The sequence below is a fragment of the Staurois parvus genome, unplaced genomic scaffold, assembly GCF_062004578.1.
Source record: "Staurois parvus isolate SC_StPar_1 unplaced genomic scaffold, SC_StPar_1.0 ptg000578l, whole genome shotgun sequence".
Lineage (NCBI taxonomy): Eukaryota > Metazoa > Chordata > Amphibia > Anura > Ranidae > Staurois > Staurois parvus.
Window position 1 is genome coordinate 3,900,337 of NW_028318374.1, and position 13,182 is coordinate 3,913,518.

Genomic DNA, 13,182 nt, shown 5'->3' on the forward strand with positions numbered 1-13,182 from the left:
TGGAATGATCGGAGCTCCTCTATGTGTGGAATGATTGGCATGTAATACATATGACCTTTGTTCTGCCTCTGGGACGCCCATTTCTACCCAGCTCCACCATACGCTAGGTCAACTCTCTGACCTAATGCTGGCACTAAGCACGGCAGTCAGCTAAATGGTGTGAATAATTGCAGAAAAACCTCTATAGCTACAAACTGACTAAAGACCGTACATGTCCAACTATAATGGATGCTTTGCGATGATTTACAGTAAAAGCAAAATATAATTATATAAGCAATATTAATACCAGCAATAATAATTATATCATTATAGAGGGCCGAAACACGTTGGATTTTTATGGCTTTTTGTCACCATTATTACTAAAGGACTGCATGTTTTAGCTGATCTACACTGGCACCAGCCTTTAGTTATGTTCATTAAGGGGGAAAGTTGACAGTGGGGACAGGGAGTACAAAGGAGAAAAGTTGATGGTGGGGACAGGGAGTACAAAGGAGGAAAGTTGATGGTGGGGACAGGGAGTACAAAGGAGGAAAGTTGATGGTGGGGACAGGGAGTACATATACACTATATTGCCAAACGTATTGGTCAGCCTGCCTTTACACGCACATGAACTTTAATGGCCCCCCAGTCTTAGTCCGTTGGGTTCAATATTGAGTTGGCCCTGTCACTCCAGAGAACACAACTCCACTGCTCTAGAGTACAGTGGTGGCGTGCTTTACACCACTGCATCCGACGCTTTGCATTGCACTTGGTGATGTAAGGCTTGGATGCAGCTGCTCAGCCATGGAAACCCGTTCTATGAAGCTCTCTACACACTGTTGTTGTGCTAATCTGAAGGCCACACCAAGTTTGGAGATCTTTAGCATGCGCTGACCCCGCTCTGTCATTTTACGTGGTCTACCACTTGGTGGCTGAGTTGCTGTTGTTCCCAGTTGCTTCCACTTTGTTATAATACCACTAACAGTTGACCGTGGAATATTTAGTAGCCAGGAAATGTCACGGATGGACTTCTTGCACAGGTGGCAACCTATCACAGGACCACGCTTGGAGTCACTGAGCTCCTGAGAGCGACCCATTCTTTCACAAATGTTTGTAGAAGCAGTCTGCATGCCTAGGTGATGATTTTATACACCTGTGGCCTTAGAGGTGATTGTAACACCTGAATCCAATGATTGGAGTGCGGAGACAATACTTTTGGCAATAAAGTGTATATCAAACATATAAAGAGGGTGGGGGAGGAGGCAGAGCAAGAGGAGTCTTATGCCCCATACACACTATAATAAAATACTACGAAATTTTTCGTACGAGGACCGATCGTCCGATAATCGGATCGTTAGTACAAAGCTTTTGAGAGCCGATCACAATTCGTACGACAATATCTGAAGGGACAAGCACAAAAATTTTTCTCGTACGATACCAGATCGGATGATTTTCGTTTAATCAGTACAGTAGTCGTCTGAAAATACAATACAAATACAATACAATACATGACATCACTTTCGAAATTCTTTTCTTTCATAGGACAATTTTTGTATCTTTAGTAACCTTTTCACTTTCGATGTGAGACTAGCAGGTGAAAAAAACGGCCGATCGTTCGTCCGATATTCTCATCGTGTGTATGGGGCATTAGAGTGAAAGTCCGCTTTAAAGGTTATTTGGCTTGGCTCTCCTGTTGTATTCCATATGCTTCGAGTCACTAAAGACGTTCAGAATCTTCACTGAAGAAAAGTGTGTAAATTATTATTATTATACAGTATTTATAAAGCGCCAATAGTTTGCTCAGCGCTGTACATTACAAATATTCACTTCAATTATCCAGTCAGTGAAAAGCATCTTCACAATTGAGTATTGAAGAGAATGATCAGGAATTTGCTTTGCAGGCTCATTAAATCAATCAGGTAGGAGAAGCAGAAGTCTAGATTTTATTTCAGTCCTTGTCTATGACTACAGCGCAGATGCTGACAGCTGAAAGTAAATAAAGCAATGTTTATATAACTCTGGGGTGACGTTTCTTGGTTTTATTAGACATATTACAAAGTTTTTAAAAAGTAAGGCTCCTTAATGCTTTAAGGCTTCTTTCACACAGGCAGCCAGGGGAGGTTCAAAAATGTGGATGATAAGCGTTTTTAATGTCCATATACGAGTGGATATGGTGCCGTTTGAATAGGTACACATTGCGGTGCGGCCAATGCTACATGCCATCATGCCTTGTTTGACATTGAAAACTTCGCTTGCAGGTGCAGTGCAGTCCTGCAATGCAAAATTGCTATTTCACAATAAAGAGCCAGAAAATAGATAAATGGTAAGGGCATCAGGACATGACAGCATCACCTCCCAAATGCCTGCAGACCTCCTTCCTCTATTGCTGATTGCTTTTCAGGAGGGAGGTAGACACTGCTGCAAGTGTGAAGGAAGCCGAACTCTCCAGGATCCATCAAACATTAAAAATCCACTTGGAGTCTACTCTCTCTTCCAAATCCTGGAAGACAGAACCCTAATGCAGAGGAAGAAGGGAAGCAGATTCCCCGCTTCATTTAAAAGCTGAAACCTGATTGGCTGTGATAACCAGTTGTTTAGATTTTGGAAATCACCCAGACAGTTATGCAGGCCATAGATGGGGAGAAAACCGGCCAATTTTTCTTTAAAAAAACTAAAAATCGGTCGTTCAAGCGGCCGACGTTACCAGGAATGGTAAAAAAAATCGGCCGATTTTCATCCCGTCTACAGCCGGCAAAAAGTGTCCCTGCAGAGAGCTCCGCTATTTCTTTGACAGTGCTTTGACATTTATAGCGGTTGCAACATTGTATCTATTTGTATCCATTTCGGATACAGGTGTTTTTATTCGGAAACAAATAGATACAATGTTGCAACCGCTATAAATGTCAAAGCACTGTCAAAGAAATAGCGGAGCTCTCTGCAGGGACACTTTTTGCCGGACTGGAATTCTTCTTCTTCCTCCTCTTCCTCCTCTTTTTCTTCCTCTCCTTCATCCTCTTCTTCTTCATCCTCTTCTTCTTCCTCTTCTTCATCATCATCCTCTTCTTCATCCTCTTCATCTTCTTCATCCTCTTCTTCCTCCTCTTCTTTTTCTTCTTCATCCTCTTCTTCTTCATCATCCTCTTCTTCTTCATCATCCTCTTCTTCTTCTTCCTCTTCTTCTTCATCCTCTTCTTCTTTTTGTCTTCCTCTTGCAGGTCACTGCTCATGCGCAGATTTTTTATCGGTAAAAAGATCGGCCGATTTGCCCATAATTGCCGCGAAAATCGGCCGATCTTTTTCCAACTTTACCGATAAAAAAAATCTGCCAAAATACCTAAAAGCGGCCGAACAATTAACCCACTAACGATCCGAAAATCGTCCGATTTTATTTTCAGCCAAAACATTGGCCGATTTTCGACCCATCTATGGCCTGCATTAGCTGGTGTCTGCCTCCTCGGCTCAGCTCCTTGCAGTGTGATCTCCGCTGTGTCCGCAATATTGACACTCCTCATAATGAGAACCCATATAATAGACCACTTCGGTTTAAAGCAAAATTTCATTTATTTATACCTTTTGAATTGAACTAAAGATCCCAAAAATGTTCCAGTATTCAAAGAAGATTAATTGTAATACATAAGTGCTCATTGTTCTTATTGTAATAGCGGTAGATCAGTTTATAAATTTATTGGTGTTCTTTTGTCTGAAGGCGAAAGCTCCACTTAGATGACAAAGACCATCTTTCCGGTGGCTCCGCTGCTCTGCATGATGTCTTCATGAGCTTGGGGGGCTTTCTCCAGGGGGTATTCGGGCCCGATGAGGGGCTTCACCCAGCCGGCCTCCATTCCTCCAAAGAGTGCTGCACCAGCCTCCTTCCAGTCTTCCTGAAAAAAACCCCAAAAAACAAAATAAAGGTTTTGTGCCACCAGTTTTGAAACCTAGAAAAAGTCATATATATTAATAATTACTACACGATCTAACTTCGGAGGGATTTCCACTTAAAGTGGAGTTCCACTCGCTCTGTGAAAAAATAAAAGTCAGCAGCTACAAAAACTGTAGCTGCTGACTTTTAAAAAATAGATGTTTACCTGTCCCACGATCCCGCAGTGTCCTCCCTGCAGCCCGTTTCACCAGCCGTCCGATGTTCCCAGCGCCAGCATCTTCAGTGTGGCCACCTGGCTGTGACAGCTTGCGGCTTCACAGCCGGGTACCCACTGCGCATGCGCAAGAAGCGCTGTACTTTCTGAATGGCTCCGTAGTCTTCTGGGACCTCTCACGTGTCCCAGAAGACTACAGGGACGGAGGACAACCTCCACTTCTGATCACATAGGGAGCGGGTACCTGTCAATTTCAGGTACCCGTTCCTTAAAGGTGCCAATCCAGACTTTAAAGCGAAACATCCCCTTTTCGGTGGAGCTCCGCTTTAAAGCAGAACAGTACTCACCTCCAATCCAGTGATGTGACATTCAGTAATGATGCCTTCTTCCTGCTATTTCCCAGGATTAGGGCAACTTCTCCGATCTTGATTGGTCATCCCGGGATGACATAATTCCCAAGCAAGTGCACAGGAGTTCATTAATCGCAGCAGGTGCTGGACTGTACACTATGGGGTCAATTTACTAAAACTGGAAAGTGCATAAAATGGTGCAGCTCTGCATAATAACCCATCAGCTTCCAGGTTTTATTGTCAAGGCTTCAAGTGTTACTAAAGCTCCCCGGTCTCCCCAGACCCTGCATTCACTATATCTGGTCTCCCCGGACCCTGCATTCACTATATCTGGTCTCCCCGGACCCTACATTCACTATATCTGGTCTCCCCGGACCCTACATTCACTATATCTGGTCTCCCTGGACCCTGCATTCACTATATCTGGTCTCCCTGGACCCTGCATTCACTATATCTGGTCTCCCCGGACCCTGCATGCACTATATCTGGTCTCCCCGTACCCTGCATTCACTATATCCGGTCTCCCAGGACCCTGCATTCACTATATCTGGTCTCCCAGGACCCTGCATTCACTATATCCGGTCTCCCAGGACCCTGCATTCACTATATCTGGTCTCCCAGGACCCTGCATTCACTATATCTGGTCTCCCAGGACCCTGCATTCACTATATCTGGTCTCCCAGGACCCTGCATTCACTATATCTGGTCTCCCAGGACCCTGCATTCACTGTATCTGGTCTCCCCGGACCCTGCATTCACTATATCTGGTCTCCCCGGACCCTGCATTCACTATATCTGATTTCCCCAGACCCTGCATTCACTACATCTGGTCTCCCAGGACCCTGCATTCACTATATCTGGTCTCCCCGGACCCTGCATGCACTATATCTGGTCTCCCCGTACCCTGCATTCACTATATCCGGTCTCCCAGGACCCTGCATTCACTATATCTGGTCTCCCAGGACCCTGCATTCACTATATCCGGTCTCCCAGGACCCTGCATTCACTATATCCGGTCTCCCAGGACCCTGCATTCACTATATCTGGTCTCCCAGGACCCTGCATTCACTATATCTGGTCTCCCAGGACCCTACATTCACTGTATCTGGTCTCCCCGGACCCTGCATTCACTATATCTGGTCTCCCCGGACCCTGCATTCACTATATCTGATTTCCCCAGACCCTGCATTCACTACATCTGGTCTCCCAGGACCCTGCATTCACTATATCTGGTCTCCCCGGACCCTGCATTCACTATATCTTGTCTCCCCGGACCCTGCATTCACTATATCTGGTCTCCCAGGACCCTGCATTCACTATATATGGTCTCCCAGGACCCTGCATTCACTATATCTGGTCTCCCAGGACCCTGCATTCACTATATCTGGTCTCCCAGGACCCTGCATTCACTATATCTGGTCTCCCAGGACCCTGCATTCACTATATCTGGTCTCCACGGACCCTGCATTCACTATATCTGGTCTCCCCGGACCCTGCATTCACTATATCTGCTCTCCTCGGACCCTGCATTCACTATATCTGGTCTCCCCGGACCCTGCATTCACTATATCTGGTCTGCCAGGACCCTGCATTCACTATATCTGGTCTCCCACAGTACACAGAAAATGGAAATTAAATTATTTTAGTAAATATAAACTGCTAAATACATTTTCTCATCAGCAGTTAGAGCAGTCTTGTGACTTCTATTAGTATCCAGCAGAGCACTGGTTAAAGCTTGTAGGAGGAGTTTTCTTTCTGCACTAGGAGGATGCAGAACCCCTGACCTCTGTCTGGACAGAACTGATTGCTCCTGTGCTGATCACATGTACTCTCCCAAGAAAAAGAAAAACACTCTAGCAATGCACACTAAACTGAGCATGTGCAGAATGGCTAAAGTTCAGTCTGTCTGTCAGTCTATTAGGAGATAAGATGTGGACATTTGAACAAGACGAGGAGCAGAGAAGACAGGATCAAACGGCCTTTTTACACAATGCAGAGGATTACATATTTACATAGTTAGTCTGGCTGAAAAAAGTCCATCCAGTTCAACCATAAAAAAAAAAAAAAAAAAAAAAAAAAAGTTATAGTCCTATACCCACCTATAACCCCTTAGGTTCCACAGTGAGTATAACAAGCATGCTTTACTACATTTACAGACTGCTTTTACAGTTGTGCGTTTAGGAACACTTTAATTGAACAAGCTGAAGTTAGAAGCTGATTGGCTATTGTGCACAGCTGCACCAGATTTTGCACTCTCCGGTTTTAGTAAATCAACCCCAGAGTGTTGCACATGCGCAGCGTATCACACAAATGCTAAGGTTGCAAACAGGAAGGCTGGAAGCCAATTAAACACCTTCTTGCTTACATTAGAAAAAAACAGCTATAGTTCCACTTTAATTCCTGTTCTGGTTCCAGGACCGCAAGTGACAGGTAATCTCCCCAATGGGACACAAACAACAAAAAAAAACCTCTCAGAATTTTTTATTTTATCGTTTCTTTCCGTATGCAAAACTATAAAGGGGTTGGATTTTAGTTACACCTCAGTGTTATTGATGGAGATTGTTCCATACTTTGTATATTACACAGAAAACCTCCAGTGCAGTCATAGTTGGATATTAACCTCCCTAGCGGTCTGATTATGTCCATATTTCTGTGCTCAAAGCGGTAAATTTTTTTGCATGGAAATATGTTGTTTTTTTATTGTAGGCCTGTAATTCTTAGGAATAACTCACTGAAATCTGTCCGAACAAGAGTCTAGTAAACATCCCGAGTAGGATAAAATTTGAAACACAAAATCATAAATTATAATATAATAATCATAAAAAATAATAGTATAATAATAATAAATTTAATTCAATAATATAATCAAACCAAAAACACTGAAATTTGAAATATAGCGCCAAGTTCGCACATCGCTGAGCAAAGTCGCAAAATTGTTTTCTGTGTCTGATGACGAATTTCCCCCACGAATCATTATCACTCAATTCTGCAAGTGGTTCTGATTTACTATCGCTGTTCTCTAGCCGGTCTAAAACCGCTTTTGACCTAAAGGGACGCTTTTTGGACGCCATGGACGTTTCTCAGTTTCTAGGCAGAAAGAACAGTAAAAACGCAGGCAGGGCGCCGGACAAAGCACTCGGGACAAAATGTATGTGAAATGGTTTGATACAGAAATGTTATACTATGTGATTTTAGTGAATGTCACTTTTTACATTTTTGAATTTCCTGCCAGTTCCGTCCCCCGTACGTCCCAACGTCGCAGGGGACAGAACCCAGAAGATGGATGCCGGCATCGGCCGGAGGAGATGGCCGGGGACACTGCAGGGGGGACATCGCGGGAGCGAAGGACAAGGTAGGTGCAAGAGGGAATCCCAGAGCAACGCTGCAAGGTATTCCCGAGTGTGGCTCGGGGTTACCGCTTTTGGTACTGAAAATTAACCCCAAGCTACACTCGGGAATACCGCCAGGGGGGTTAATCAAGTCGCAGATAGCATATATATATTGAACAGTGTTAAAGTAGTTTTTCCACAGCAGTTTAACCCCTTCGCGCCGGCCCCTCCTGGCCCTTTAAGGGTTTCAGAAGCCGGGAGGCAGGGCAGGGTTTAGGGTCATCTGATTGCCATGACACGCCGTCACATAATCGGGAAAGGTCCCGATCGAAAGAAGAGATCGAGACCTTTCCGTGAGTACCAGACATGTGTGCTGGGAGCGCACAGGGCGAGCGCTCTCAGCACATATGTTCTTTTTTAATAGAACGCAAATGTGCGGCCGCTCAGCATCTAGGCCCAGACGCCGGGAGGCTGCACATTTGCGTTCGGCCGGCGTGAAGATGTTAACTAAAGCAGTATGAAGATACAATAAGAAGAACTTTGCTACACTCAGGAAAGGCTGCAAGCAAAGCAACAATTTGTAAATCATTTCCTATGAAGTCTGATTCCCACTCTCTATTAATATTCTCCCTCTACTCATCCATCTCACATTAGTGTTCTCTGTCCTCAGATTGTCTTTCCTTTAACCCTCCTCTCCACCCCACAGCTTGTTACCTCAAGTCCAGGCCAACTCTCACATGCCTTTCCTACAGGTTTAGTTTATTTCGAACAAGTAAAAATAAAAAAGTGTAAAAAGTAATCATACAAAAAAATGTGTTAATTACTTGCGAGCCACTAATGAGTTGAAAAAGGATCGCTGACAATATCACATTCTCATACTGTGTATATAAAACATAAAAAAACTCTACATGTCGCGCTCCCAATATACTACAAATATCAATCAAATCAAAATGAACAATAAAACAAATATATCAAAAATAACTAGATAATAACACCTTGATTAAATTATAACAATAATATAAAAAATGTGAATCTCAAAATAATCCCCAGAAAGAAATGTGTTATTAGACAAAAACGTCCCTTTGATCATACAAAAAAATATAAGAAAAAATTATATATATGAAAAAAGTGTCAAAAAAGTGATTGCGTGATCCAAAATGCAATAATTGTGACTTTGCGCTTTTTGTTCACATAAGGTTCCATTTCTGTGAATGAAAAGCGCAATAAGCCTGTCTGCTAGGCTTGTAAGGAGGTGAGCGTACATCTTTACCATAACAAGGATTCACAAAAAGTCACAATTATTGCATTTTGGATCACGCAATCACTTTTTTGGGACTTTTTTTATATATATAATTTTTTCTTGTATTTTTTGTATGATCAAAGGGACGTTTTTGTCTAATAACACATTTCTTTCTGGGGATTATTTTGAGATTCACGTTTTTTATATTATTGTTATAATTTAATCAAGGTGTTATTATCTAGTTATTTTTGATATATTTGTTTTATTGTTCATTTTGATTTGATTGATATTTGTAGTATATTGGGAGCGCGACATGTAGAGTTTTTTTTCTAAAAAGTAATCATACAGCAGTACACAGCCACAAAACAACTAGCTACAACAGAAGACGAACAGCTAAAGAACATTTTTTAGTTTACATACCCAAAAGGACGTGGGAAGAAGTACAAACGTATTTAATCCCGCCCCTTCTCCATAATTAACCCCTTGACGCCGACGTAACACAAATATGCGGCCTCACAGAACTGGGCTTTTTTCAGTGGGGCCCCATATTTGCGTTCCTGTCTTTCTGCTGGGAGCGCGCCGTACGGCATGCTCCCAGCACAAAGACCGCAGTGGCACTGAGAGCACCAGGTCCCATTCTACTGACCAAGACCTGGGACTCCTGATTCCGGGTCACATGATTGCTGTGATAGCCTCTAATTGGCTATCAAAGTGATCAGTCACTGTGCAGCCCGGCCCCCTTGTTTTTTTTTTCTCTATGAATGGAGGAGAGAGATACATTGTATCTCTCTAACTCCTGGCATAGACGGAAAAAATGTTTGTAAAAAAAAAAAAAGATAAATAAATAAATATTAAAAAAAAGAAAAGAAAAAATTTAAAAAAGTACATAGATTACATAGGTTTGATCTAGTTCAGTGCCAGGGTGTTTGGGTCAAGGTCAGGGTAAAAAGTCATGATTTAAAAAAAAAATGGTGTCAGTGTGTTTTAGATAAACAAAACAAAAACAAAATGCGCACTATTGTTTCTGGGCTGTACTAGGGGTACAAACAACAAATAACATACACATATATGGTATGTCAAGAGCTTTATTTTGGGTTTGTTTCTTTGACGGGAAGTTATTTATTTTGGGTTTGTTCTTTGGCGGGAGGTTATTTTGGGTTTGTTTCTTTGGCAGGAGGTTATTTATTTTGGGTTTGTTCTTTGGCGGGAGGTATTTTGGGTTTGTTTCTTTGGCGGGAGGTATTTTGGGTTTGTTTCTTTGGCGGGAGGTATTTTGGGTTTGTTTCTTTGGCGGGAGGTTATTTATTTTGGGTTTGTTCTTTGGCGGGAGGTATTTTGGGTTTGTTTCTTTGGCGGGAGGTATTTTGGGTTTGTTTCTTTGGCGGGAGGTATTTTGGGTTTGTTTCTTTGGCGGGAGGTTATTTATTTTGGGTTTGTTTCTTTGGCGGGAGGTATTTTGGGTTTGTTTCTTTGGCGGGAGGTTATTTATTTTGGGTTTGTTCTTTGGAGGGAGGTATTTTGGGTTTGTTCTTTGGCGGGACGTTATTTATTTTGGGTTTGTTTCTTTGGCGGGAGGTTATTTATTTTGTTTTTTTTTTTCTTTGGAGGGAGGTTATTTATTTGGGGTTTTTTTTTCTTTGGTGGGAGGTTATATTGGGTTTGTTCTTTGGTGAGAGGGTATTTATTTTGGATTTGTTCTTTGGTGGGAAGTTATTTATTTTGGGTTGTTCTTTGGTGGTAGGTTATGCTAGTAACAAGAAACACACAGCTAAATTAAAAAACATTATCTTTTTTTACTATGTTGGGCCAGATTTCCTTTGAAAATAAAAAACAAAATCAGGAGATATCTATTACCATTTACCACCAAATGAAAACCCAATTTGTCTTGAAAAAAAACGCGGTAAAATTCACCTGGATGTACAAAGTAGTGGTGATGATATGTACGGTTTTACTAACACATGTCAACGTTGCAAAATTGTGCTTAGGCATTAAGATTTGTTTTACCATTAGGCGTGAAGGGGTTAATAATAAATAGTCCCACCATAAAGTTATACAATAATTATTAATTCAAATTTAATATACTAATTGCCAATCATTTTGCTTTACATTAATACAGTGGATATAAAAAGTCTACACACCTCTGTTAAAATGTCAGGTTTCTGTGATGTAAAAAAATGAGACAAAGATAAATCATTTTAGAACTTTTTCCACCTTTAATGCCCTCTTTTGTTCTTGGTGGATTTATCATCCCTGGCAATGTTAACAGCCTGGCTACTTCTCAACTTAACCTCATCTTTTGACACAATGGACACAGACTTCCACTCTGACCTTGTATCCTCTTATCTCCACACTCCTGGCAACCTCACCCACATACCCCTTTTGCTCTCTCTGATCAAAACCTCATCAGTTTCAGTGTCCTTGTCTTGGACCACCTATCCCTCCAAGCAGCAAACCATTGCTCATAGAAAGCCTCACCACTTTAACCCTTCACTTCTCTGTTCTGCTACTGACCACCTCTGACAAAATTTCTCCCCTGTCCTGTCCTAACCTGACCACCTCTGTCTACAGAAGTTCATTCTCATCCTAACTGGACACACTTGCTCCTCTAACTTGGGGCAGCACAGTGGCTAAATGGTTAGCACTTCCGCCTGGCAGTATTGGGGTCGTTGGTTCGAATTCCAGCCACGGCACCACCTGCCTGGAGTTTGCATGTGCCTGTGTGGGTTTCCTCCGGGTACTCCGGTTTCCTCCCACACTCCAAAGACATGCTGGTAAGTTAATTGGCTCCTGTCTAAATTGTCCCTAGTATGTGTATGTATGAATGTGAGTTAGGGACCTTAGATTGTACACCCTTTGAGGGTTAGGGACTGATGTGAATGTACAACATATATGTAAAGTGCTGTGTAAATTGACGGCGCTATATAAGTACCTGAAATAAATAAATAATAAACACGCAGAATCAGACCCCAGCTGTTACAATCTTGGGTGAGTTTGCTTTAAAGTGTTACTAAACCCACAACAGTAAAATCAGTCTGTATATGCAGTAAAACATGCTTGTTATACTCACTGTGGAACCTAAGGGGCTAATCCTTGTTTAAAAATGCTGTTTGATCCTGACTTCTCTGATCCTCCCCTTCTTCCTGTTTCCCCTCTTATCTCCTGATAAGATGTATCAGTTTGGTGTGTTGCTAGAGAGTTGTTTTCTTTTTTCCTTGGGAGAGTGCATGTGATCAGCACAGGGCCAATCAGCACTGTTGAGACAGAGGTCAGGGGTTCTGCATCCTCCTAGAGCAGAAAGAAAACTCCTCCTACAAGCTTTAGCTAGTGTTGGGCTGGACACTGGTAAAAGTCACAAGACTGCTATATACTGCTGATGAGAAAAGGTATTTAGCAGTTTATATTTACTAAAATAATTGCATTTCCATGTTGTGTGTACTGTGGGAGACCAGATATAGTGAATGCAGGGTCCTGGGAGACCAGATATAGTGAATGCAGGGTCCGGGGAAACCAGATATAGTGAATGCAGGGTCCGGGGAGACCAGATATAGTGAATGCAGGGTCCTGGGAGACCAGAAATAGTGAATGCAGGGTCCAGGGAGCGCAGATATAGTGAATGCAGGGTCCGGGGAGACCAGATATAGTGAATGCAGGGTCCTCGGAGACCAGATATAGTGAATGCAGGGTCCTGGGAGACCAGATATAGTGAATGCAGGGTCCGGGGAGACCGGATATAGTGAATGCAGGGTCGTGGAGACCAGATATAGTGAATGCAGGGTCCGTGGAGACCAGATATAGTGAATGCAGGGTCCTGGGGGACCAGATATAGTGAATGCAGGGTCCAGGGAGCGCAGATATAGTGAATGCAGGGTCCGGGGAGACCAGATATAGTGAATGCAGGGTCCTGGGAGACCAGATATAGTGAATGCAGGGTCCGGGGAGACCAGATATAGTGAATGCAGGGTCCGGGAAGACCGGATATAGTGAATGCAGGGTCGTGGAGACCAGATATAGCGAATGCAGGGTCCGTGGAGACCAGATATAGTGAATGCAGGGTCCATGGAGACCAGAGATAGTGAATGCAGGGTCCGGGGAGACCAGATATAATGAATACAGGGTCCAGGGAGACCAGATATAATGAATACAGGGTCCAGGGTTTAGTAACACTTTAAATATTAAAAATGAATTAAATA

At 42.7% G+C, this 13,182-nt stretch overlaps 1 protein-coding gene across 1 annotated transcript in view; it reads right to left on the minus strand.

The window, feature by feature from the left end:
- Positions 1-3,521: 3,521 nt before the first annotated feature.
- Positions 3,522-13,182, minus strand: part of LOC149450221 (zeta-crystallin-like) — a 42,853-nt gene continuing 33,192 nt past the window's right edge. The window contains exon 9 of the mRNA XM_089692170.1: positions 3,522-3,860. Within this exon, the coding sequence (XP_089548296.1) occupies positions 3,699-3,860 (162 nt within the window). The 3' untranslated portion in view covers positions 3,522-3,698. The remainder of the gene's footprint in view (positions 3,861-13,182) is intronic.